The sequence below is a fragment of the Meleagris gallopavo genome, chromosome 2, assembly GCF_000146605.3.
Source record: "Meleagris gallopavo isolate NT-WF06-2002-E0010 breed Aviagen turkey brand Nicholas breeding stock chromosome 2, Turkey_5.1, whole genome shotgun sequence".
In the NCBI taxonomy this organism is placed as follows: Eukaryota; Metazoa; Chordata; class Aves; order Galliformes; family Phasianidae; genus Meleagris; species Meleagris gallopavo.
Window position 1 is genome coordinate 499,374 of NC_015012.2, and position 25,875 is coordinate 525,248.

At 44.3% G+C, this 25,875-nt stretch overlaps 1 protein-coding gene across 1 annotated transcript in view; it reads right to left on the minus strand.

The window, feature by feature from the left end:
* Positions 1 to 5,600: 5,600 nt before the first annotated feature.
* Positions 5,601 to 25,875, minus strand: part of ANAPC1 (anaphase promoting complex subunit 1) — a 33,798-nt gene continuing 13,523 nt past the window's right edge. The window contains exons 19-46 of the mRNA XM_019612482.2: positions 25,465 to 25,603; positions 23,647 to 23,725; positions 23,505 to 23,541; positions 23,333 to 23,403; positions 23,024 to 23,202; positions 21,147 to 21,373; positions 19,904 to 20,022; positions 19,093 to 19,364; positions 18,392 to 18,626; positions 17,374 to 17,465; positions 17,071 to 17,205; positions 16,831 to 16,913; positions 16,600 to 16,678; positions 15,965 to 16,039; positions 14,833 to 14,909; positions 14,474 to 14,564; positions 14,328 to 14,381; positions 13,894 to 14,087; positions 13,584 to 13,670; positions 12,957 to 13,074; positions 12,052 to 12,129; positions 11,559 to 11,626; positions 9,814 to 9,949; positions 9,214 to 9,300; positions 8,613 to 8,708; positions 8,111 to 8,309; positions 6,948 to 7,082; positions 5,601 to 6,353 (exon numbers count right to left, since the gene is read on the minus strand). Of these exons, the coding sequence (XP_019468027.1) occupies positions 6,238 to 6,353; positions 6,948 to 7,082; positions 8,111 to 8,309; positions 8,613 to 8,708; positions 9,214 to 9,300; positions 9,814 to 9,949; positions 11,559 to 11,626; positions 12,052 to 12,129; positions 12,957 to 13,074; positions 13,584 to 13,670; positions 13,894 to 14,087; positions 14,328 to 14,381; positions 14,474 to 14,564; positions 14,833 to 14,909; positions 15,965 to 16,039; positions 16,600 to 16,678; positions 16,831 to 16,913; positions 17,071 to 17,205; positions 17,374 to 17,465; positions 18,392 to 18,626; positions 19,093 to 19,364; positions 19,904 to 20,022; positions 21,147 to 21,373; positions 23,024 to 23,202; positions 23,333 to 23,403; positions 23,505 to 23,541; positions 23,647 to 23,725; positions 25,465 to 25,603 (3,358 nt within the window). The 3' untranslated portion in view covers positions 5,601 to 6,237. The remainder of the gene's footprint in view (positions 6,354 to 6,947; positions 7,083 to 8,110; positions 8,310 to 8,612; positions 8,709 to 9,213; positions 9,301 to 9,813; positions 9,950 to 11,558; positions 11,627 to 12,051; positions 12,130 to 12,956; positions 13,075 to 13,583; positions 13,671 to 13,893; positions 14,088 to 14,327; positions 14,382 to 14,473; positions 14,565 to 14,832; positions 14,910 to 15,964; positions 16,040 to 16,599; positions 16,679 to 16,830; positions 16,914 to 17,070; positions 17,206 to 17,373; positions 17,466 to 18,391; positions 18,627 to 19,092; positions 19,365 to 19,903; positions 20,023 to 21,146; positions 21,374 to 23,023; positions 23,203 to 23,332; positions 23,404 to 23,504; positions 23,542 to 23,646; positions 23,726 to 25,464; positions 25,604 to 25,875) is intronic.

Sequence of the window (25,875 nt, forward strand, 5' to 3'; positions counted from 1 at the left end):
GGCCCGCGGGCTCCCCCCGCTGCCAGGAAAGCGCATCTCCAGCAGCGTCCCTTCCTCATCGAATCGTCTATCAGAAAATGCGTGCATCAAGAAAGCAGAAGCGTCGGCAAATAACCCTGTCGACAAATAACCCTGTCTGCAAACCTCCCTATCGGTAAAAACCAAGAGCAGGGAGGCAAGGAACGGAGCACCGTTTCCCAGCCCACGTTCCCCAAAAGGTGATGCTCCTCCTGCGAGGTTTGGCCCCTCTGCGTCACCCCGGGCCCACGGGGCGGGCAGTGGGGCTTCAGGGTTCTGCGGAATCCCGGCTCGCGTTAATCAGGACGCTGTGCTTCCAGCCCCAAAGCAAAGCCTGCGTGGCTGTGGGAAGGTCGCGCCGAGGGATGGCCACGAAAGCGGCCCGCAGCCGAATCCGCTGACTCATTTTTGGCTGCCTGGGGAGGTGCAGCACCTCTCGCCTCCGCCATTCTGTTCCCTGGGGTTTTCCCTCTCCCCTTGTTCGAGCAGGAGCTGAATTACCAAAAGCGCTCATCACGTGGCCCCAAGAGTGCAGACCCAGTTTCATTTACCGTAAGAGCACGGGCTCGAAAATACTCCGGTTTCCCGCAGAACAGAAGATCTGCACTCTGCTGGGAGACGCTGAAGGTAAGAGCTCGGCGCCACATTTTGGGTCCCCGCATCCCACTCACCTGAGATATTTCCTCGTGGGGAAGAAGCCCTCCGTGCCCGGCTCACGCTCCGTGAGGCTGCCGGTGCCAACCCAGTGCTGTGCTCCGGCATCCCCACGGATCTCCTGTGCTCCCGCTCCAGCCGGGGCCCTGCAGGAGGAATGCACCTGCCTTAGCAGGATAGGATGCGGGATGCCGTGCGAGGAGAGCTGCCTTCACAAAGCAACTTTCAGCAATTAACACCAGCCGGCCGGCGTGCTCCACAGGTGTGAGCAGCGGGATGCTGCGATGGATGGATTAGCAGTGCTGGAGGTTGGCTTCAGTCAGGAGGTGCGTGGAAATAACAGGGGTGGGAAGATGCAGAAGCGTCCTGCTCGCTGCACCAGGGCAGCAGCATCCCTGTCCTATGTCATATGGATCTGTCTCATCCTTCCCAAGCTGTCTGGGTTTATAGGGAGGAGCGGATCGGGGTGGTTTTCCCACGGCTGCTGGCCAGCTACAACCATTGGGAAGCATGCGGGGTTTTTCCCATCAGAAAGTGGCTTCATTATGGGAAACTGTGGGCCGGGACTGCCCAACTGGGAGCAAGAGGCAGAAATGGGGATGGGAATCGGGCAAAGGCTTTTAGTTTTTCAAATCCAGTGGGAAAACTCCCACGTGGAGTGAAGGCAGAGGCCCTAGGAAACCCTGGGAAAGGTCTCGCTTCCGAGAGTTTGCAGCAAAACCCTGAGAAGGAGATAGGGACAGAGGCCCTGCGTGTCCCCCAGGGTGGCAGAGATGGCCCCAGGGACAGCTGGAGGGCTGGACCCAGGCTCCCATTGCAGGGCGAGTGCAGCCCCATGCAATAGCTTTTGCCAGCACCACTCCTTCCTTATTTAAAGAGCGAGTCATATTTTCTGCCATTCCAAATAAGACCTATTAAAAGGCCAGGAGCAGAGGGGAGGAAAAGTTGCTGAGATCAGAGTTTGTATGGATAAATGGATTTCTTTAAAAAAAGTACAGAAGAGGAAAAAAGAAAATAAAGAAGAAATGCCAACCCCGTGCTACCTCCAGGCAGGAGGAGCCCAGCACTCCACTTTGGGTGCATGTGTTGTTGGCCATCAGCCCAACGAGCTGTGCACACCATGAGCTTTGGCTCTCGGTGGCTGCAGGGATGTGCACTTGCTGCCCAGGCAGCTCCACGGCTGCTGCAGCACCCGAGAAGGAAAAAGGGAGTGAGAGGAGTTAGTTAGCTCCCTCCCTGATAATGGCTTCAAGATGTGGCTGCCGGAGCCTCGCACTGGAAGTGCCGTGCTGCTTCATGGCCAGCTTGGCTGCTGCTCGAGGGACAGAGGGAAAGCCCCAGGGTGATCCTGGGAGCTGCTGCCAGAGGTGTCCAAGTACAGCACCTTCTGTGCCCTAATATCATCCCAGAAAGGTGGGAGGTGCAAGCGGTCACCCCCACTAGCATCACTCGTGCATCCTGTGGACAGCAGCAGCATGGAATGCTGGGAGGGCAGCAGCCTCCCATCCCTTCCAAGTTTGGGCCGGTTCCATGGGATTTCTCAAGAAAAAGTGAATTTTCACTTTTAGGGATAAAAGGTGCCTCTGTGGGCATGAGGAGGCAGAGCAGCACGTGGGGATGGGCTGAGCAATGCTCAGCCTGCCCCCAAGAGCCTCCCACCCCAAACATCACAACAAAAAGTGAAGCAAAAGCCTTGCTTTCATCATGGGCTACGTGGAAAAAACTGCTTTTCTGGCAGAACTTCTGGAGCCGTTTAGGCAGAAAGCCCTGCGCTCCTCCACTGTGCAGGGGTGTGCTTTGTTGGGAGCTTAATGAGGAGATGGAGATTTCAGCTAAGAGGAGATGGTTAGGTTTCTGGGGTGGGGTTTTCTCATTTTTCTTCGACTTTTTGGGAAGAAAAAAGAAGAAGCTGGTGGAAAGCTTGCAGCCAGGGAGTGCTGGCAGTGCGCCCGGGGTGCAGCAGGAGGTGGGAGAACGCTGTGCTGCGCGGAGGGAAGAAATAAAACAGGACCTGGAGAAGAGAATTTGGAGAAGAGGAAAACCAAAAGAAGAAAACATGGGGAAAGAAATGAAATTAAAAAAAAGAAAGGGTGCATTACTGCCCCTCATGGTGGCCAAAATGCCACGGGTGCCCGGTGTGCCAGCACCTGCCTGCTCGCGGCGCACGAAGCAAGGCGCTCAGTCACAGCTAAACCATGAAAGAAAAACCACAGCAACCTGAAGAGCTTCTGAGTCACTCCCCGGCCGCCGTGCTGGGACATTCCTCCTGATCTCACTGGCACACATGGGTGGCTCCGGAGCACAGTGGCACTTGGGGCACCGGCACAGCATGCTGGAGTATTTGTACTCCCTCCTGCTCTTTTCCCTTCTCTCTCATGGAGCGATTCCCCCAATTTCTGTCCCACTGAGTGATTTCCCCCTCTTCCACCAATGTGGTGAGGAGCGGGGTGGCAGCGGGGTCAGGCAGCGATGCCGACAGAGGTCACTGTTGCTGAAGAACCGCCAGGGCAATGGCGCGCCACCCAAAAAGGGGAACTCTGGGGGGAAGGAGGCATCGATTGGGCCGGGCAGGTTTTAAAAAGGAACCTGCTGCAGTGGGGATGGGCGCAGGAAGGCAGGAGGGGAGAGCCAAGGGGAAAGCAGTGCTCTGGGGCAAGCACGTGATGGCACTGGGTGACACCAAGGGTTGGGGACGCTGCGTTCTGCTCTGTCGCCGTGCAGGGATTGAGATGTGAGTAAAGCAAAGGCAGCCAGCACACAGCTGGTCGGGGCGAGGAACATCCCCGTCGTTGCCCAAAGCCCACGCACAAGGGCTGGTGGGTGCAGCATAATCCCCCTGGGCACCACAGGTGTCAGCCCACAGCTCGAGACCACGCTCCTGGTCCTGCCAGATGCGAGATGCAGTCAGAAGGGCCCCAGCTGCCCCAACACGTCCCTCCACGATCATCTATCTCCACAACACCCACTGAGCAGAGCGCTTGCAATTTCACCACACAGCACTCAAAAGTATCTTCATCCCGTGCCGAGGGCAGAGCCCAGCCCAAGCATCACACAGCAACACCAGAAGTATAAAAACTTTTTTGCAGCTGAACTCGCAGCAGAAAAACGGGTGCAAGTGCAATAGAAACGCCTAGCAGATAAAGTAGCCACGCTCAGCATTTTTAGTGTCTCACAAAGCCAGCAAGCAGCACCTTACCCTGGGCGGCCGGGGGAGCGGGCACTGAGAGGAGCGCGGGCTGCGCGTGGCCGGGAGCGAAGGCCGCTGTTCGTAACGGGCGCCAGAGCTGCTGAGCTGAAACTCCCCCCGCGCTCTGCCCAGATCATTGGTCCAGGTCGCGGCGGTGGCTGCTTTCAAATTCTGTTAAAAGCTTAAAAAGGAAACAGGAAGCCTCTCGGCTTCGCGCAGCTCGCACACACGCACACCCACGCGCCCGCCTTCCTGCAGGCAGCTCCCGGCTGCGCTGCCGGCACCGCGCTGGACGCGCCAACATCTGCACTCCACAGCTCCTTCCTCAGCTGAGCTCCCAAATCTTTGCTTTTTGGGTTCGGTGCAGCAGGACCAGCAGCTGCCAGCCCTGCGCAGTACCCTCTCACAGGCACCTATCAGACTTGTGTAAACCCAGAAGAGGATGTCAGCCTCCCCCAGACAGGAGCACATAAGGCAGAACCAAAACCAGGCAGCGGCTCCCAGAGCTTTCCCTTCCCAGGTCAGCAGTCAGCCCGTGCGTTTAAGGTTTCAAAACCACCTCGAGTTTTCTGCACAGCTTGTGCTTGGCACATTTACCCATTCGTGGAAGTTTCGCCCCTTCCCAGGTGGCTCAGGTGGAGGCCATCTGGGAGGGGATAGAGTCAGCCTGAAGCCCAGAGGTTTATTTAACTCACACACCAAAGGAGGTGCCTGTAGAATAGGTGGGTCTTGGTTTTCTTTTTACAGAACTAAAACCTAACATGTCTGGCTTCAGCTGCCATTGAGTCACTGCCAGGTGCTCCCCTCTCTCCCAAATGCAGATCCTCCACCTCCTCATGCACTCCAGGCAGGAACTTCCTTCAGGTCACATCTGATTTCCTGCAGCACACACTGCTCCACCCACTGATCAGGCTCGTCTTCTTCTGTAGCCCCTGCTCTGACCCAGAGCCAGCTGCAGGAGCTGGAGGACAGGCAGCCCAGGTCACTGGGAGAAGCTCAAGGGCAGCTATTCCGAGTTCTGTGCTTTGTCCATCACATCAGTTAACCTCCTTGGAACAGAACACTGACTTTCCTGTGATAGGTGCTCAAAGTTCCAAACAGCTTTAAAAAATGAGGGGAAGGAGATGGGATTTGTCATGGGCTCAACATCGCTGGAACGCAACTCTTCGCTTCAGGACATCTTAAAACCACTGAAACCTCAGTTACTACACAAGGGTTCTTTAGAAAAAAAAATTACAAATTACTTTTAAGTGTTCTTACACCTTTTGCTTTCTTCATAATCACTCTTAGTTGTCTTCATCCATTTCTCCCCTCCCTAAGGCCCTCTGGCTGCCCTAGGTCAGGGTTTGGAGAAAAGGGGATCAAGGTCACTGCAGAATGAGATCAAACTTCAAATTTCAGAATACGCAAGCCCAACCACTTGGCTCCGGCTGCTCTTCTAGAAGTAATCATTCAACCTCTGGCTGCTTTTATTGGAGTAACTCCACCTGTTTTATGAAAAATTAAGTGTATTGCCTGCCCAGAACAAATAGAGCCAGCCGCACTCCAAGTTCAATGAGCTGGAGAAATACATCAGGAATTGTAGCAGAGATGAAGGAAACACAAACGAATGCCCAATTATTTAAATTGTCTGTAAGTAGTTTCAGTTCTTGCCCAGACATAACGTAACATAGTGGAGGCAGGTGTTTTCTCAGCAGCAACTGACTAATTGCAGAACAAAGGTTACAAAAGGAAAGAGATGTAAACAGTGCAGTATTGAGTGTATTGTGGACAAGTTGGAGCAAAACAGTTCAGACCCAAAGAAACCTTATGCTTACAGAAGAGATCTACTGTAGGCTCTGTAAGAGGGAAAAAATGGCATGAATGAGACTGAAGGATCACGTCAGTTCTTGAAAAGCATACTCGGCAAGATGCAAGCAGCACGGCAGGTGGCTTGCTTTCCCTTCCAACCTGAGCCCCAAGAGGAAAAGCAAGTCTGGCATCTTCTGGGCTGCTCATCTCCTGACATCTACAGGACCTCACGGAAGCAGATTATGATGCACTGCAAGCAAGGAAGCTACAAAAACAAGGAGGTTACATGGTTCCAGCAAGGTCTTCTCAGAACTCAGCACAAAGTATGTACTTGAAAACAATCTTTAGTTATGAAAGTAAATTTATTATTTGTTCACTTTTACACAATTCCTTATTCTCGTAACAATTTATATGCAACTCCTGGTCACAGTTATCACAAGGGGCAAGACTGAAGTTTGTTGTTTGTGAAGTTCCAAAAGAAAGTACATTTTTACCTGGATGTTTTTGAACAGCATGGAACAACACTGGCTCTGTCGCTCAGTAACCTCATGTAAAATGAGCACAACGCAGAATTCCATGCCAGAACACTACAGCACCATGGACTGGGGATTTTTAAGCAACACAGGAGCAAGCCTTAGCAATGCACGAACCAGCACATTCCACTGCTTGAACTTCAACAGCATCTCGGAGAAGTTGGTGATTCCTGGAGAGATGACAAAGCAAGAAAACAATCACCTACTGGTGTAACACTTGCACAGGAATGGAACTATCAAGAGAGAGAAGTGCCAGCGTTCAGGGAGAATTTCTGGACACACCCCACCAATTTTGCTGCAATGCCTGTTAAAAAGTAAGTCCTTGTAACAGAATTTTAAGACATCTCTGTCTCTGGATCTCCAATCAGATCGCCAATAGAAATCTAAAAGGGAATGCTATCACTGTGACTAGGGACTTACAGGAAAGACTTAAGGACACTTAAGATACAGCTAGCCTAATAAAAGGAATGCTTGCTCCTGCCATAGGCCACCTCATCTAGTTCTGCTGCCTGTGAGGATATAATTTCCTGCAGGTCTGGAGAAAGCCAGGACTTCCATAGCGGATAATGCTGGCGTCTCTGGTCCTGCACCAAGTCTTTAACTTCTGTGCCCAGTTTCAAGGCAATTAACAAAGAATAAAAATTGATGTTAATGGCTTTCAGAGAAGCACAGCACATAATGGAGAAGTATGCACTTAGTCCAGCATACAAGATCAAACTCAAACACATGCATCCATCCAAATTCAGCATGTACTCCAGCCTTACCTTCCAGGCCTCCAGCTGCCAGCTGACCAGGCAATGGGACAGAGTGGTAAACAAGGAAGCATGCCAGCATGTTCTGCTGGGATTCATCTTTAAGCTGCCTGCTTAAGTAGGAACGCAGGCAGACATCTCCTCCAGCTGCAATGTATGAGACACATTGATGAAATTTAGGGAGCATGTGACGATGGAAGAAAAGGTGAGACATAACAGCAGACCACCAGGAAGAGCCTGCTGAAAAGTCTCCATCTCCCCATAGGAGGTGGGCTAAGGATGTTCTTTAAAAACCTCGGTCCTTCTGTTACATTACCCTACACCTTGTTTTCTGCTGTGCTCATCCCCCACTCTTGCTCTAGCTAATTATCTTAACAAACCTTAGGGAAATTTTCCCTAAGGTAGCATAAAATCTTCTAAGTTAGTAAAACCTTCCACACACTATGGCCATCATACTTAATTCAGTGGATGCTTCACTCCAAACATACTAAACACTAAGAAAACTCAGATGGGGCGACCAACCTTCAGTTTTGGCACCACAACCATACATGAGGAGATAACATTCATGCATATACAAACACAGAAGTACTCAAACAGAACAAAAATCAATAGTACAAACACCATATTACTAGTTTCCTGCTAAAAGGGAGTACGTAACGATGGTTTCTGGAGACTTTCCAATTGCAGTATCATTAGGTGGTCAGAGAACACTCCAGCATTTGTATTTTCGGTGTTAATATTTGAGAGATTAAAGCCTAAAAAAAAAAAAGAACAACTATTTTGCTGGAGCTTATCGATTGCACTCTATCAGAGAAACAGACTACATTAACCCAGTTTTTCCCTGACAGACTTCCAGCATGTTGAAGAAAGTCTAAGCAGTAAGCTGGGAGGCAAGATATGAAAGCAGCAGTCATACGTGAGCAGGACTTCAAACCTCTGCATAAACTGCATTGTTGAAGAATTTCCTTCAATTGTAAAACCCATCCTTTGTGTCTCAGCTAAGTGATATATGATCCCTAGGCTAAAATACATGGCAACAAGTTGTATGCTATTCATTGCCTTCTCTTCAGTTACCATTTTTCAGTACTTTTAGGCAAAAGTCAACCTTAATGAGCAAGATGAGGATAACACTGAATCGTGACCACAGCTGTAGGTTTAAAGTCAGTTCTCCATACCTTGAAGCCACTGATCCAGAGCTTTATCAATAGTGCACTTCATCACAGGCAGAAATTCAGAGTTCATGAAGAGTCCTCTGTTTGGATTCCTGCTCATCCTCCCCTGGTGACATCTAGAATTGAAGAATTCTAGCACCAGCTTTATCTGCCCCAGCTCAAATGTCTCAGACATTTCTTCTCTTTCCAATCTCCTCACAGCCTAGCAGAGGGAAACACAAAGCAACTGTGAGAACGGGAACTTAATGAAGAAAGAAAAGGAACCTTAAAAACTCCTCTCTCCAACAGGATCCCCTTCTCAGCCATCAGTGAACCTCACTGTGTAATTACAGTTTTTACAGCCTTAAACTATTTTCCAATTTGCTTTTAAAATCACCGCTCTTCCTATAAGCTCACCAATGCATCCCCCATTCTTTATTTCCACAGAAATGCATGCAATAGACATTCTTATGCCAAAGCACAGTTTAAAGAAAACAGTAACAATTAAATACAGTATTTACTTCACCTGATCTATTGCTATGTACGTGGGCAGCATCTCTGGTTTTTCTTGGGTAACACACTCATAGAGAATTGAAGAGAAAAAATCCAGCATCTCCTGTTTCTGATAAAACACACGTTTTACAGAGTGCACATTGCTCCAATTCCCTTCCACTCAAGTCAACCCATCCACTGATGCTCCACAAATTGATGACAGCTGGGCAATGCCATGCAGCTTGCTTTCCTTCTCGTGATTATTAACACTGGGTGTGACACAGCTGTATTTTACTTGCTCCCTTAGGTGACTTTGTGCAGAGAAATACAGAGCCCCTCTTCTGCAGTGACTCCACCTAAACGCTGCAGGACACTGCACAGGACTCAGGATTTGGTCAGGGCTTTCTGCAATGAACACAGCACAATCATTGGTGTATTTCTGTAGCTTAACCAACTCTGAGGTTGCATGAACAACTGAAGAGTTAGTGCTACTTTGCACCTTTGCACTACAAAGCATCCCTCAGAAAACTCCCAAAGGACTGAATTTTGTTCCTCACATCTTAACAGATTTCTTTTCCACCTTTCCACCTTTGATTCATGAAAAAGGAAGCACAGTTCACATGTACACATCATACCTGGCCCATGTTCACAGTTGGTTTGCAAAAATACTCAGCAAACAATAACAGAGCAGGATCAGATGTAAAAGCAGAAATATCTTCTGGCTACAAAATAAATTAAAATACACTCTTAAAATGAGCTTTTTGGTTTCATCACACAAGTGATATATTGATTTATACCCATCTTTTCCTTCCCAAGTACACAAGTGAGAACACTGCAACATCTAAAAAGCACATCATGGGCAGGATCTGTCTGATATTTCTGTGATGAACACACGTTTGCATTGCAGCTGCAGGCCTAAACTCCTTGCATGCCTTAGGAAAGCCACCAGACTTCTCCCTCAAGCAAAACAAGTGACTTCAGTACTCATAACCTGGTGGCAGTGCTACCTGCTGGAAATAACACAGCCCAAACCTGCTGTGCTCCCCTTTGTCTTTCCAGAGGTGGCACTCTCAGTTCCTCACAGCTTGTCCTTGGACACTCCCCTTACGTGACATCACTTTACAGCCAGATCTCTTTTTAACAAAGTTTTACCAGCTTCCACCTCTACGTGCCATACTGTCTGCATAAGAGAGTCTCCATGCTGCTCTGCATAAGAACCAGTATGGCAGTGATACCTTGAATGACCGAGCTTCATTTCCATGAGTGATGGTCTGTGCTGAGAAACTGCGCCAGCCCATGGGATCCTCCTTGTAGGAGAGCTGCCCAGCTCTCAGCTTCACATATAAGACACCACCCTTTGAAAGAATTGATCTGAAATAACAACAGCAGTGCTTACTTTACATTGGCAGACGCACGCAGTGAGGCCTGCAAAATAAACATGAGCTCCACAGCTCATATATAATATTCCCCCACTTATACTTTGCCTTGATTATTTAAACTTAGACAAACAGAAATGTTGGCATCTTTAAGGGCAGGCTGCTATTAAATGCTGATGTGGATGCAGGCAATAGTGATGAAAACAGGGTAAGCTCTGCTAATACAAGGAATGTAACTTCCTGGAGCAGGTTTTTGTCCAGCACCAAGGAAAACCACGCAAGCTGGCAGCCACAGCTTTAAAAGCATGCTGTGATTCTGAGCAAGTCCTCCTTCAATGTAAAATAAACAGGAAAAAAAAACACAACACAACCATTCTTCCCCATCCCTGACCAAGCCTACAAATAAAAGCATATAGCAGTTCAAAAATTACAAAACCTACAAAAAGTTGCAAAGCAGCAGCATGTTTACATGATTCAGAGTGTAGGCACTGGCATCTCTAAAACAACTAAGTTCTCCATATTGAAAGTAACTACTTAGCATAACATTACAGCAGCACTTCTGCTAAGGCAGGAAAAAAAATTTTTCATGTATGTTTTTACCTTCAAAACAATGCCAGCCAGGTCCCTGACATTTGAAAGGGCTGGGGACAAGACAGTGTAATTGGTGTTGTGACAAGAGGTGGCAGAGTCAAAGCATCTGGAGTCCCAGAGAGCAGACAGAGCCAAAAGGCAGCAAGCCTCAGCCACCCGTGCTGCTTCATGCTGTGGCAGTACTGGCAGGCTCTTCTGGGGCAAACAAGCACTGAAGTGTGAGCAGTCTGTGCAGAAGGACAAAGCCGTGCTCTGCCGGCTCTGGTGCAGCAGATGACTCAGGACGTGTCTGCTGATCTGGAGGACTCTGCACTCTGCATCAGTTCTGTTTGTTATCACTAAAGGCACGGACAAACAGCCACAGCATTGTAATGCCTAACTTAATCTCAATGGTGGCATTTCATGTAACTAGAACAACTATGCTGCTGCTGAAAGATGCAGCTGGCTTCTTTTACACTACTCACGGTGACAAGTAACACTGTAGGTTGCTAAAAGCACTAAGAGAGAATGATTTTACTCACAGATACTGTGATTCCGGTAAGATTTCTGTTTTTCACAGTTGCCCAATGGAGAGTTAAAAATGCAGTAAGCATTGTATACTTCACGTAACATCAGAGAAATTGTATTTCACAAAGCGGTAACTGCTGGCTAATTACTGTATCAACAGCCTGGGAAACATGACATCACTACAACTCAAAACTAAACTAAAACCATGAGATTCAGATGGTTTCTGGTGCTGCTAAAATCCCGCTACCAATATCTGTGGTTTTTACTATCAGGTTTTCCCCTGACCTGTTTTTGCATGAATTATTCTCATCAACAGGTGAAACCAACTACGCAGTTTCTTTCTTCACTTTAAAGCACTGTCAAATGCACAACAGCAAACTGATCAAAACCAGACTACTTTGCAAACCGTAGGTGTTACAAGTATGGGAGTTTGTTGGTTTTTATTTTTTATTTTGAAAAAATACCACAAGGCTATTATTCATTTAAGCACTACAAATAATACTTACTTGAGATGATTTGTTTCATTGCTTAAATCTATTAGAAGTTCCCAGTACCGTGGTCCCTTCACTCTGATCTGTTGATGTAAGCATTTTTATTATTAAGTATAACCAGAAATGTAAGAGTTAGGGTTTTCTATGTAAGCCTAAAGCTCCCTCTGCCCTTACAAGGGAAAGCAACCTCTTATCATGCTACCCACTCTGAAAACATGAAGGAGGGCCTAGCTTTGTCCCTCCTGCACGAAGCTTTTGGCACAGGGAAATCCCTGCTACATCAGATCTTGAAAGTGTGACAGCCAAGACCAAAGAGAAGCACGTGCCACGAGACAGCACGTGCACTTCATAGTGACAACTGTCTTCAGAGCCACTGCTACAGGACAGCATTGTTCAGAACTTGGCTAGTGTTGGACACTGGATCAAAGAAACTTCACCAGCTGCTCCTGCACCGCGGGCAGCACAAAAGCCAACTGATTACGTTCCCCATCAAACACATTTCTTTTACCTGCTTCAATAAGTGAAGCTCTGGAAGAAGCGTGGGTGCCATCATTTCCTCGGTGGTTTCTGCATACCACTGTGTGCCCTTCAAAATGCCATCAGGATTCACAAATTACTAAAGCTCACTTTCATGTGAAAAGAAAGAAAATGTGCTTCTCACAACACAGTTGCAGAGGTCAGTCAGTTTCTGTTGTTGAACTCTGAGTAAACACATAGCTTAGCATTGCCTTCAACGTTACAAGACATAAGGCTGAACTAGAGAGATACTTCTCATGGAAGCATCACCACACAGGAGGCACACAGCTGAAATCCAAAAGCTTGAGAAGGAAGCGATAGTATGGATAGGGCTATCCTTCCCTATCTTCAGCATCTTTGCCAGACCCACAGAGGATCTGCACTGCTAAACTTCTCCCCTGAAATCTCAGCAGCTCCTTCTTTAGGTCCTTCTCAAGCACCACCCATCTCACATTAATCTATATGAGAATAAACAGTGCAGAAAGCATTCTTCCCCAGAAGGCGCATAATGTAAAGAGACACCAAGCTGCCAGTTTGAGCAGAATTAGAAGGCAGCTGTTAAACCCAGAAACAGCTCCAAACACCTCAGTGTCTTCGGAAGTTTTCTCTTAGAAAGACAAGACCTATGACTCTGGGTCAATTATTACACACTTGAAGACTTTGTGGTGCTTTTTATTTGTCCTGTATCCTCCTCTCTATGTATCATCAAAGCAAACATAACATGTGAGTGGGCTGAACACAGCCCTTCAATTATTTGCCTAAAGAATCAGGCTTATCTCCACCACAACTTGAAAACAAACCCAAGACTGCAGGCCACAACAATGAAAATAGCAGAGCTTTGGTGTATCAGAGTTTTCAGTTGCCTCCCACACCTCCTCCAACACCTTCACTCTTTACCTTGAATGTAACCTCTATCAGTGCATAACAAGGAGTGTTTGAGTCCACATCAACAGGTATTAAGAGCCTTGGATCTGCTGCCAGCACATACAAGTGTCGCAAAGCCTGAAGATGATACCTGTGTGTGGGGAAAGGAAACTCAAGACATGCAGCACAGGCACAGAACAATCCCAAATATTAAACTGCACACAGCTCAGTGACTACATACAGCTGTCAGCTGAACCGAAGTGAAATTTGGAGTGATTTAGCAGGTTCCTAAGACTTCCTTAACATGGCATGCTTCAGCTAACAAGACAGGACTTCATGAATTTTAATTAGAACAGATTAAGAATCACAGATGGACAGATTTTGCATGACTCTCTTTTTGCTGAGCAAGCTGGAACAGACAAGTCATAGTAGCACAAGCAGAGGCCTCAGGACACCTGTTTGCATTTCCTCACTGATCAATGATCAGAGCATCATCTTACTACTTCTGCTTTTTACATTTCTGCACAAGATTAGCTATATGGTGCCCATATAAACATTCTAGAGGATTTCTCTATATAATCTCAATTGTAAGGAGATTATTTAACCTGAAAGTTAAGGAAATTTAAACTTTAAAGAAACATGAACTACACAAACTCTTACCTATTGTCTGTGCTGTGAACAGGGAAGTGAGGGTATAGAGCACAAAGGAGAGCAGCAATGGAAGAATTTGAAGTGCTCAGTGAATACCTGTTGAAAAACATCTATTAGTTTTAGAGCTAACAAACACATGCCACTACCAGACATTCAATGTGTTTTGGTCTCCTGCAAGAGGGAAGGACAGTAACAAAGTGCAGACAAGGAATTTACAAGCATGTTCCCATTAAAAAAAGAAAGTAAATCATGCATTCTCGTGCTTTTGCAGGAAAGGTGGGGGGAAAAAAAAAAACGGCCTTAAGAAATGGCAAGTTACCTTCCTCCTCCCAGAAAGAGAAGTCCCAAAGCCATGTGGTGAGCCAGATGGAAGCCGTAGTTCATCTCTCCGCCGGTCTTCTTGTGCATGAAACGGCAAAGCTGAAGAACTTTCAAGTTTCCAGAGCCAGCCACCACCATTGCAAGAGACAGCAGCAAGACGCTCAGGCACGTTTCGAGATTATAGTGACCTATCTTTGTGTAGAACAGGGAAGGTGTCATTACACTTCTGTGGTCAAATGCACACTTCTGATCTGTCTAATAGGCTGTCTACCCCAGAGTTTGAAAACCACATTCCACAGAAAGAGGGAGAGTGGAGAAAACGCTGCTACATTCTGTAAGTCTGTAATACATACAAGTAAAAGGGATGGTTCTACTTGCAGTAAGGTTTCAGTGTGGGTAATCAAAGTAGAGAGAAAACCTGGAAGAACTTACTATAGAAGCTGTTGGTGCTGACAAACTTTTCAGGAAATCTGTTGCATATTTGTCCTGGAAAGGAAAGAAATGCATACTGAATAGGGATACACAGAATAAGCTATAGCTCCATGGATTCAAGGTGAAAAAAAAATCCAACCTCTTACCAAGCAGTTAAATGCTGCCTTGTTTTCTGAGCCAGCAAATCGAAATCCCAGTGACAAACATGCCCCAGCAATGATGTAGACATGAGCTTGCCTAGTAAACAACACAGACAGGAATTGACTGAGCACTCCTCTTTTTTTATTAATCTGAGTATGCATCACAAGCTCTTATAATAAAAGATAAAAAAAAAAAAGAAGACAGATTCTCTCCATTACAGAAAACAGAATAAATTCCCCAAATACCAAGGGAAAGACTTATTTGATCCTGATATGTCTTTAAAAGTTCAGCTGCATTTTTTCAGAAGCAGAATATTTGCAAAATATTCTTTTATCTGCAATCTCATCTTTTACAAGTTACTTACATCAGTGTTTCTAAACTCAGGTCTTCTGATGAAGGCAGCTCTGTTGCATGAAGAGGTATACTGTTCTCTCTTATGATCTATAAAAACCATCAGAGAAAAATGAATAGGGGGAACCTCTCTAAGCCCTCCAACCATCAAGGGTGCATGTGATACAAAAAAGGTCTGTTTCAAAGGAACACAAAAGTTAGCTTTTCTTTGACATGCTACTGCTCCATTGTATTGCTGATCCAGAAAGCACACTTTTGTATTCTTGTGTATCTGGCTCCTTAGGTATTTCTAAAACAATGGCATTATTATGTCAGAAGTGTGATAGTGTTCTATGAACCCAAATATCAGAGAAAACAGAACAGGATGAGATCTTGTGAGGCCAGGGAATTCATCTCCATCCTCTATTTCTGATGGATACCATCTAATTTGTTCTTAAAAATCCCACACAACATATCCTGGAATACAGTTGATCCTCCTGTAGAGAAGTTTTGCACCCAGTTTGTTTGGTCATTGTGGAGGAAAGTTTAACCCCTTTTCCCCTCTAGCATCATTGCCATGAAGAATTCCATCCCATAATGCTAAATAGGATGCGAGCCCCCAGGGCTCCCGTAACAGTTGAAGAAACCTGCATAACCATCATCTCTGTCACATGAACAAACTTAAAATGTGTTTTGATTACACATAGGGCCAAAACCACCAGACGTCTCAGAGGATGGGAAGTCTAGCAGTCTTGGCCCAAGCCCATGCACAAAGAAAAGCCATCTTCAAGGATAGACCAGATTTGCTCAGGTTATCTTATCAAATTCCACTTTGAATGATCTCAAAGCCAGAGGTTCTGGGCTTTCCTTCTAATATCTGAGCACTCCCCCTGCAAACACCGTTTCCTTACAATATAACAGAAATTCTCATGATGCAGTTTGTGTCTGTTACATTCATCTTTTCTGCCCCTCTTCTCTGGCCTTAGTGTGATAAGTGAACAGTGCTAACTGCTAGCTCAGCCTACAGTCTCTCTTAAAACAAATCATGTTTCCCATATTAAGGAAATGCAGATTAACATATACTTTACTGTGCAGCTCATCTAACTGAGGAAATGTTCACTTGCACGAGTCAGCAAGGTGTAAAACTGGGAAGCATAAATACCTACTTGAGGCACATTGCTATCAACCCATTCAGTGCTGGGCATGATGTCATCCCACAAAATCAGGCACCGAGCTAAGGTCTAAGAAAGTGATAAAGGTGAGGAAGAAGAAAAAAAATACATCAATGTTAGTTTTTAATATGTTACATGCATCCAGAAATGCAGCTGCCCATTAGCAGCTCCATTGCTGTTTCTTAGCTTTCATATCAAAAATGGCAAAATAGCTTGTATTTTAGTGTGATTTAAATTCTGCTTGGAAAATAAAAAGCCACAGAATAAGCCCTTGGGAAGTCTGTAACTTTAGCTGGTAAACTGACATGAAAGCACATTACTGCTCACACAGATGCTGAAGCTTAACTGTTTTTCAACATTGAAATTAATTTGGGAAAAGCTACAAAATGATCACTTAAATGTTTAATTTACTCTATTTGAGACATATTCTTCAAATGTTTCTCACCAAATTCTGTCTCTCTGGCATAGTGTAAGAAGCAAGCAGAGACTTTTTGAAGGCATAGTTCTAGCTGACAAGTAAAAGAGCAGCTCCCTGTAGAAAGGGTTCTGCATGACAGGCATATGGAGTTTATTAAGATGTATGTTTACTATCAGTAAATAGACTGAGAAATGAAACAAAAAAATCTTACTCTCAATAAAAGGAACTCTGGTTTTACAAAGTCCAGCAAGTACATGGTATCTGGTGCTTGAAGCCAATCAGCAATGGATCTGCAGAGCACAGTAAAGGAACAGGATTTCCAGATTGTATTACAGCAACACACAAACCTGAGTGAGCTACACGAGGCAAAGCCAACATTATGGCAGCTTAAACTCCTGTCACAAGTTACAGCAAAGTGCTTGAGTAACTCCAAGGTTAATACCTGTTATTAGTCTTTAGGTAGATCATAGCAAAGGCAAGTGTGGCTCCTGGGCAAGTAACATCCACATTTATTGTGTCTCCTTCCTGTGAAAACACAAGCACATGCATGTACACTAGTTGACTAGAAAAAGTGATGCGAGTAAAGATTCAAGGTCACTTCATTCATCGAGATACAGACTTTTGTAGATTTCTGAGCTAATAGTACTTTCCCCTCAAACAAGCAAAGATCATCATCACATACCTTAATTTGGTAACTGGGAGACTTGTGCTTCTCCCTGTGCATTCCTGCTTGGAACCGCCTGTGACCCCCAACCATGTATTGGTAAAGCTGCTCAGGAACGTTGAGGTCTGACATACCTATCAGATTACTGCCATGCTAAAGAAGAAAAGAGAAGAAATAATAGTCAAATGTTTCCTCATATGACAAAAAAAAAAAATCATTTGGCCAAGGGAGGGTTTGATGATGAAATAATTCTCATTAGCCCTGCCCCAATATACAACGATTCTTCTACTAATTGCAGCTGAAATGAAAAGCAATGCTTACTCCCAAGCACACCATGCCCAAGGCTAGTCCAGAAGCCAGTGAATAGGACTCCCTGTCTGTGCAGTACTCCATTTCTGGTCCAGGTGGACGTCCTGAGAAAAAAAAACAAAAACCAACTCCCAATTACACATACTCTGAAGATTGCTGAGCCTACACAAACACTGTCAGCAGAGCTCAAAAGCTGCCACTTTCTGAAAGACTGTTTCTGGTAATTTGATATGTGCAGATGTAATTTCATCTTAAAATGTATCCCGTTCTCTATTTAGTAAACTGCAGCCTCTTAACTGAAGTTACACAGACACGAACGAGAACTTTACAGTTAGAAATAAAATCAGAATTACACAGAACGAGGACAATTCATCAGATCAGAACTTCACTGTTCAGAGTCAGCTCTCAAATGAAAACCTTGAGCAACAAAATCAGTAACAGAAGAATTTATGAGATGACTACTGTGCTTCCACCAACCTAGTGAGTCAAAAAGCCTGCCCTTGCAAGAGACAAGTGTTTTTCCCATCCAGTGCCTCAACACAGTGCCTATCGTGACAGAGCTACCTCACGGACAGACATGAGAAATAACAGGCATCTTGGGAAGCACCAGATCTGCTTAAGTGCTGTAGAGCCAGAATTTCTGCAGGAATCTACAACATTTGGTTTAATAGGAATATGAAATTAAGGCAATCCTTCTACCAAGTCCCTCTACCTTCTACAGCTGGCCCCAGAAGCCCCAGACCAGTTCTACTCAAAGTTCCCAGATTAAATAAGGATTTAGGTCCAGCACCAATGATTCCACATTTCCTCTGCTAAATTATTTGAGTATTCTCTACTCTACACACACAGTTCACAAGAACTTCTGTTCCTTTGAAAGCAAAAGATGAGATTTGGGAAATGTGAGGTGCCCGTTGCAGTGGCAGAGCTGTAATTAGAAGATCTCTCAACACATTCAGATCCCTGATGCACTGTGGAAATCACACAGATGTTATGACTCTCATCACCTTGTTTTTTCAATGTTAGCACCCACCTATTTCAGCCAGCAGAACCTCAGCTGTGTGCCTGTGTGCAGTGCCCTGGTAGACAAGGCCTATTCCTATCACAGCAGCCACCTGCACATTGTGGGGGACATCCAGCTCTGTTGAAGTTGGTGGTAGCAGGGCAGGTATGTGGATACTCAGAAGCCGTGTAATGGCCATATCCATCGTGCCCAGCTTGGCAGCAGAAACACCAAGCAACAGCCCAATACTTGTCATCTCATGGCCCTGAGAAAGGAAACACGTCAGCAACAAAGGAAAGCAGGTACATTCAGAAAAGAAAGGTGCCTGCCCCAGTATCAAAGACAAGTCTCACATTCTCCAATATACACAGCTGCTAAAGCTTTGCAGGCAGCTCTTCAGGAAAATGAATACTAGCTGTTATGGATGCAACTGTATTTCCCAAGTTTATGATCTTGCTATAGAAGCAAGTTTCAACCTAAATAAAAGTTCTTACACAATGAATTGCTAAACATGGCTATAATGTAGATATTTACTTCCTTGCTCTCCCAACACACAGGATGTTTTAGAAACAAAATATAAGATTAATAAAGCAGCTCTGATTTTTGCCCGCACCAAGAAAATTCCAATTTCAGTTCTCAAATATGCTGCTTTCTTTTTTAAAGCCCACTTTGTTTACAGAAATCACGTCTCAAAAGTATTTCTCTCAGCTGCTTATGAAAGAATGCCTCACCTTTGTTAAGTAGTCATGTATATTGAGTGTGGCAAGCTTTGTGAGATGTCCACTGAGACCCAGAGCCATGAGGAAGCCAGCATATTCATTTGCTTGTTCAGCATTCTTAGGCTTGTTATAGATAATCCAAGAAGAGTCTATCCGTGAAGCAGGCGCTATCTTCAGCCCAGCAGCCACTCCATTGTGAAAGCTAGCCCAGCAAGCCATGTTAGGAGGCACGTCGATATTCCCACTGTTCAGATCAACTGTAGAGTTCCTAGGAGGAGCACGGCCTGCCCATGAAATTGAAATCATTGACAGCAATTAGGTGAATCCAAACCCCTCCAGAAACTGCTCTGAATTTCAGTAGCTTGCCAAGTGAACACTGACTGCATGAAAGTCAAGCTTCTGATCTAAAGACAATCTCAGGTATCTTCAGGCACATCAGATGATGAGCACAGTACTCCAGATAAAAAGCAATGAGGACTTGCAGTGTCTGCTTTCTGTATGACCACAACACTGAACAGCAACACATCCTCAGGCAACTGCACTATTCTCTGCCTATCAGAATGTGCCTGATATAATGTCTGCACTAGAAAATAATGTTGGTCTTGGTCTTGACCATTCCAGGAGAAAATACTAGCAAGCAGCAGACTTTTTTTGTGCTATTTCTTCCCAAAGCCCACTTACACTGTGGAAGAAAGGCACACAAGGTGCTTGCAAGAAGATTGCAAGAGGTTAAAAAAAAAAAAAAAAAAGGTAAAAACTAAGGAACTGCACCATGTTCTGTTACATACTGAATTTCTTCAGAAGAAAACACTGAGCAACATACCAGTTAGATTCAGCTTAGGAATGGGCAGCTGTTCTGCTGGAATAGGATGATAGGAGAACAAAGTAAACATTCCTCGCCCAACAGGCAGTGCCATGGTTCGCTGGCACAGCTGTAACAACCTGGTAAGGAGACCAAAACAAAACCCATTGCTTAATATATTCCAATAAATGAGACTACACATAACAGGCACTGGAAAGTCAGCTTTTTTTTTTCCTGATTCAGACAGTATTATGTTTCCCCTCCTTTTTTTTTAGTAGGTCTAACTTAAAAAACCGAAGTCTTCAGTCCTTCAAGATTAATCTCAAAGACACACTTCAACTGATACGATGTTGAAATTTGCCTGTTTCTCACTTTAAGCTAGGTGCTAGTTAAACTCACACCACAATTTAATAGCATATCAGAAGCGAGGTGAAAGGAGAAAGCAAAACAAAGTTAATTGCCGTGTGATCTTGCTATGACTAGTGATCACATCTAGTAATAACAGTGTACAGAATTAATAGTGTACTTCCAGGAATACTGACCACAATTCTCTATGATTTACTCTGGAAACACTTTCTAGACTTGTTAGATTACTCAGCTTGTTAGGTCAGACAATAAAATTTGATGCATTCCTTTAGTTTTCTGCTTCTATAGAGTGTTTTGCATGTTAACAATGCTCTGAAGATTTGTTTTTTTTCCCCCACTTTTTTATTTTGTTTTTTCAAAGACAACGCTGTTAAGATCTCTAAAACAACTGAATAAAGAAGCAGAACAGGGAGGTGACTGAACAGGCAAACAATAGCTCCAATAGGAGCTTTCAAGAGAGGGGTGAAGCAGTGAACTTGCTTTCTGTAGAATTAACTAGATCCCCTGATTTAAGACTTGCTTAGAACAGAATGAAGGGCTCTCCAGTTTTATGGAGGAGATGGACTACGCTTTATTCTTGTTCTCCACGAAGTATATTTAATATACTTTAATATTTAATAATTTTCTAACCCTAAATGCCACGTGGGGTTCAAACTAATAGACTTCCTCACATGCTGCTCCAATCCCAACAGCCGTCCAAAACAAGCTTTGCTGCATATTGAACTTCAACACTCGAATTACAAAACACAACTCTCTTCTGTGTGTCCTTCGTTCAGGTCTGCCTACTTCATTGCTGTGTTCAGACAGAAATACACCACGCTGTTTGATAAGACATACTTAAGTCAAGAATAATCATTTTTTACCTAAGTGAAAGCCTGCTAGAAACAGAATTCTTTACCGGTTTTCTTTTTCTTCTATGAAATCATGGTCACTAGCTTCTGGCATCTGCACTACATTGACACGTACAGGACGGGCACTCTGAAGGAGCCTGCGTACTTCCTGCACTCTCAAATCCTTGCTCCATATTAGTGACATGACCTCATCATTCATGTTGTTCATGCCATCCTCATCCTCTTCTGACTCAGCACCAGATGGACTATCAGAGGACAGCACTGGGCCCACAGACTGCAAGAGAAAAGAAGTCATTTTCAGCAGTGCACAAGTGTTGCTAACTATCAGAAAGCATCAAATCTAAAGCTAGAAAAAAAAAAACCAACTAGATCAAAACTAGATCTAACATAGGCTCTCCTAAGGCACACAACACCATGAGTGCAAGCAGATTAACAGCTGATGAATGAAAACTAATTTCTTCTGATAAATATGCACTAAATCTCAATACATAACTGCACCACCCATAAAGCCAGCGTCCGTTTTGAAACAGGAAACTCCACCCTGCCCTCCTGAGAAATGACAAACAATTTGGTGTTTGAAGATCACTATCCTTTTAAGGTAACATATATTCGAGGCATTGTTGTAGAGTGATAAAATCAGATTCATCATCATTTTACGATTCAGCACTGTTAGAGTTAGAAAAAGTTAACCAGCAGAAAATTAGATGCTTTTTTAATTAGTGTGCCACATCAGATTTGAATATATAGTTTTACTTTTATTCTACATGACTAAGAAAAACATTTAACTTCTCTGAAATGTAATCAGATGTCCCTGTTAAAAAAAAATCCAAGTAATTTTAACATTCCAAACTATAACTTCCAAAACTAAGATAGTTAAAATTACCTTGACCAAGATGTACCTGAGAATACAAAACTCTTTTCCTGACTTCTGAAAAAAATCACAGACTCTCTGCTATTATTCATGCAAACCATTAGTCAGCTTTCACATAGTTCTGGATTCCAGTGTCCTCAACAAATGACATTTCAGAGAGCTCTAACTCCAAGAGATGCCACTACTTCCTACCATCAGAAGATGATGCTCAAGAGAAAAAAAGACACTATTTTTCTTCAGAATGAAAATAACTAAGCCCTTTCCAAAAAAAAAAAGAAAGAAAGAAAGAAAAATATGAAAAGTGTACTTCAGAAAACAATGCAGATCTTACAGTGAAGAGGGAGACCCCAGCTATGCCAACTCAGCAAGTAGATGGACTGAAAAGTCATGGAGTGCCCTGGGCTGAAAAGGAGCTCAATGCTCATCCAGTTCCAACCCCCTGCTGTGTGCAGGTCACCAACCAGCAGCCCAGGCTGCCCAGAGCCACATCCAGCCTGGCCTTGGATGCCTGCAGGGATGGGGCATCCACAGCCTCCTTGGGCAGCCTGTTCCAGTGCCTCACCACCCTGTGTGTGAAAAACTTCCTCCTAATATCCAACCTAAACTTCCCATCTTAGTTTAAAACCATCCCCCCTTGTCCTAGCCATGTAAACAGTCGTTATTCCCACTTCCTTCTCCCTGGGCCAGTGTTACAATGGCAGAGTTTCTAGATAGAGTACCAAAAAGGTAGTAGGAAAAGATTTTGGAGAGGAAGACTTAGAATCAAATTGCTCTGTAAGCAAAACTTTCGAGTACTAAGCTTCAGTGAAGTTTAAAATCTGTTTTACTGAATTTGCACAGCTATGTACGTAGTCTTCCTGGGACAGATGCTGGTTTTTATACTGAAGCTCTCACATGCATGTAAATCCCATATTGCCTTCAGTCTTGAATTCTGCACCTTCCACGCTCCATTAACCTACACTCCCTGAGCATCAGCAGATGGGGGAAGAGCTTCTGCACAGAGTGCTGTGTCCAACATTCAGTATCACGAAATCCATTTGTGCCCATACTCACAGATTTACTCTTCAGTAGGTTGCCTTCACATGCCTGTTTGGACAGATCCTGGCGCCCAATCAAGACACAAACTGCCTCTGGCCAGTCTGAGGCAGGCTGCTCTCGGCAGTAATATATTGCATCTCTGATAGGAAGAGCCACACCAAAGGGGAGAGTCTCCAGATCTCTTAAGGTGAAACCTTGAAGTTAGCAAGCATGAGAAAAAAAAAAAACTTAATCAAAATTTGATACAGTGCTTCTCATACTATGCAATTCTGATACTTATTTACAACTGTTACCATCTCACACAAAGATAAAAGTTGCTTATACCAATATTAGTCAACCAAATAATTAGCTTCTCTGCGAGGCTGGAAATAGATGTGCTGTGTCCAAAACAGCATCTGTAAAATAATGGAAAATAAAGGAGAAGCCAATAAAACCTAATCAAAAGCTTCACAGAAAGGCAAATATTCAGAATTTAACATGGTATTGGAAAACATACCGATTGTCATCCTGCTCTATTTGTTGCTTTTGTTGCCCTAGAAAAGATAAGGCCATGTTACCCCCTTGCTTTCCAAGTAAAAGGACAGCATATAACAAACAAGACAGCAGGAGATAGTGCAACAGCATTAAAGCATCATTACCTGAAGTAATTTTGTACAAATAAGGGGAAGCTTCATTAGATACAGCACTCTCATCACCAAGTATGTACAGAGCCACACTCTGGATAGGAAAGAGATACCATGATACAGAGTCACTTCATTTGCAGTTATTACTATTCTGCCTATCAAAACAAGCAGAAGGGAACTTCGGTAACTTAAACAGTGGGATGCATTTATTATGAATTTTTAAGTAAACGTAAATTCAAACAACTCAAGCCAGTAAACTTTCACGTTTTAGGTTTCTGGACTCATGTTTGGAAATAATAACCTTGCAACAACTGAATTTTTTCTAATGATTGTTGCAAAGGAAAAAAGAATCACAGAATGGCCAGGGTTGGAAGGACCTCAAGGATCATGAATCTCCAACCCCCCCACCACAGGCAGGGCCATCAACCTCTCCATTTAATACCAGACCAGGCTGCCCAGGGCCCCATCCAACCTGGCCTTGAACACCTCCAGGGATGGGGCATCCACAACCTGTCTGGGCAGCCTGTGCCAGCACTGAAAGAAAAAACTTTCAAAACAGAAAAACACGTTATTTTCCAAGACAAATTCAATGAAGCATGAGCAAGAAACATCTTCTACAAACAACATATTTCTTTTGGTTTCCTCCCCTTCTTGAGTACTGGGTAATTTGTGAAGTACTTGAGTGAAGAGCATCCACATCAGTCAGAAAAATCACAGTGATCCATCACTGCTTCCTTCTGAAATACCACCACATAGTTGGCACACCAAAGGCAAGATCACATCCAAGCAAAAACCTGCCATGATTTTCCCAAAGATATCTGACAAGCTGCATCACCAACCTGCCAGCTCTGACTTCTGCACAGAGAAGTCAGGTTCAGGCAGACAGAGTTGGTGACAGACAAGTGACAGCCTGAATGAAAGGCTCTACTGTTCTTCAGAGCTTGAGCGTAGGGTAAATTTTAAGTGAAAGCATCAGCATTTTAACAGGTTTCAGTGCTGCTGCTTCAGCCTTTCGTGCTTTGAAGGAGAGGACAGGCTGACTCCTGGCAGTTCCAATGGAAGACTCTGCAACTACTCTTGGACAGCTGGGTTCTCTTCAGCTCAACATTTCTGCTCCAAATCCTGTACTGACAGCTTTTCTTCACAAACACTTTGTGAAGAAGCCAACAAAGCTGACCAGAAGATAACATCAGCACTAATAACTACTCATGCAGTTAAATATTTATGTTGATACATGCCCAAGAGAAAAGCCAGGAAATTCTCACTCACGAAATACAGTTAACTGAGTTACATTATTACTTTGCACATGCCACTACTGCAAACCACAAAAAACCAAAAACATGAGCAGCGAAGCATAGGCCATTTACCCTGCACTCATGTGCTCTTCTTCCTAGCCTCAAATACCTCCTCCCACCTGCTAAAACTCATCTACATCCTTCAGAAGTATTCAAGCTGTGATAGAACAGAGGATAGAACTTGCAGAGATTTCTTTCTGCTAAACATTTGTTATTACCCCTTGGAAAAAGGCTGACACCACTATGTCACAGAAGAATTTCATGCAGACTAATGAGGCCTGCTTAGTACAGTGCAGAAACACTTGGAGATGCTTAGATGTCCAAACAGTACAGCTACAGCCGTGCTCCTAAGCAGGAGCAGGCTCAGTACTGCTCCAGCATGCTCCCACTGCTTCACACATGACAATTAAACTTTTCACCATTTGCCTTCCCATTGAGGGCACTTCACTCACAGGAAATTAAGCAGCTAGAACAAACCGTGGCCACAGTGCTGCTATGCTGATAGAGGAAAACACATCCTCTTTGCCAATATACATACCAGTATTACCAGTTTGCTCCTTTCACAGATTCCTGGTAAGTAAGGATAAGGCTGTACTCTTCCTCCCTTTAGACAGGAACTCAGCCACTGAAAGATACTTGGAGGCTCAGCAGAAAAAATAAGGGATGATGCATGAAACCTGTTTGGATTTAATGGTGAACAGTCACGACACTGAGCTCATGGCAAATGCACAAAAATTGTTCTCTGTTCTCAAAACAGGACCTACACTACTTCTTTTGTGGAAGAACAGAAACATGGTATTTCAAAGCATTATGGATCACATCTGCCTTCTGTCAGATGCAAGTTTATAGCTAGTAATATAGACAGTAATGGAAGAATGAAATACTTTCAAGGAAGTCTCAGCCCACTGTGAAAAGTAATGTATGTAATTACTAATCCTCAAAAACCTGA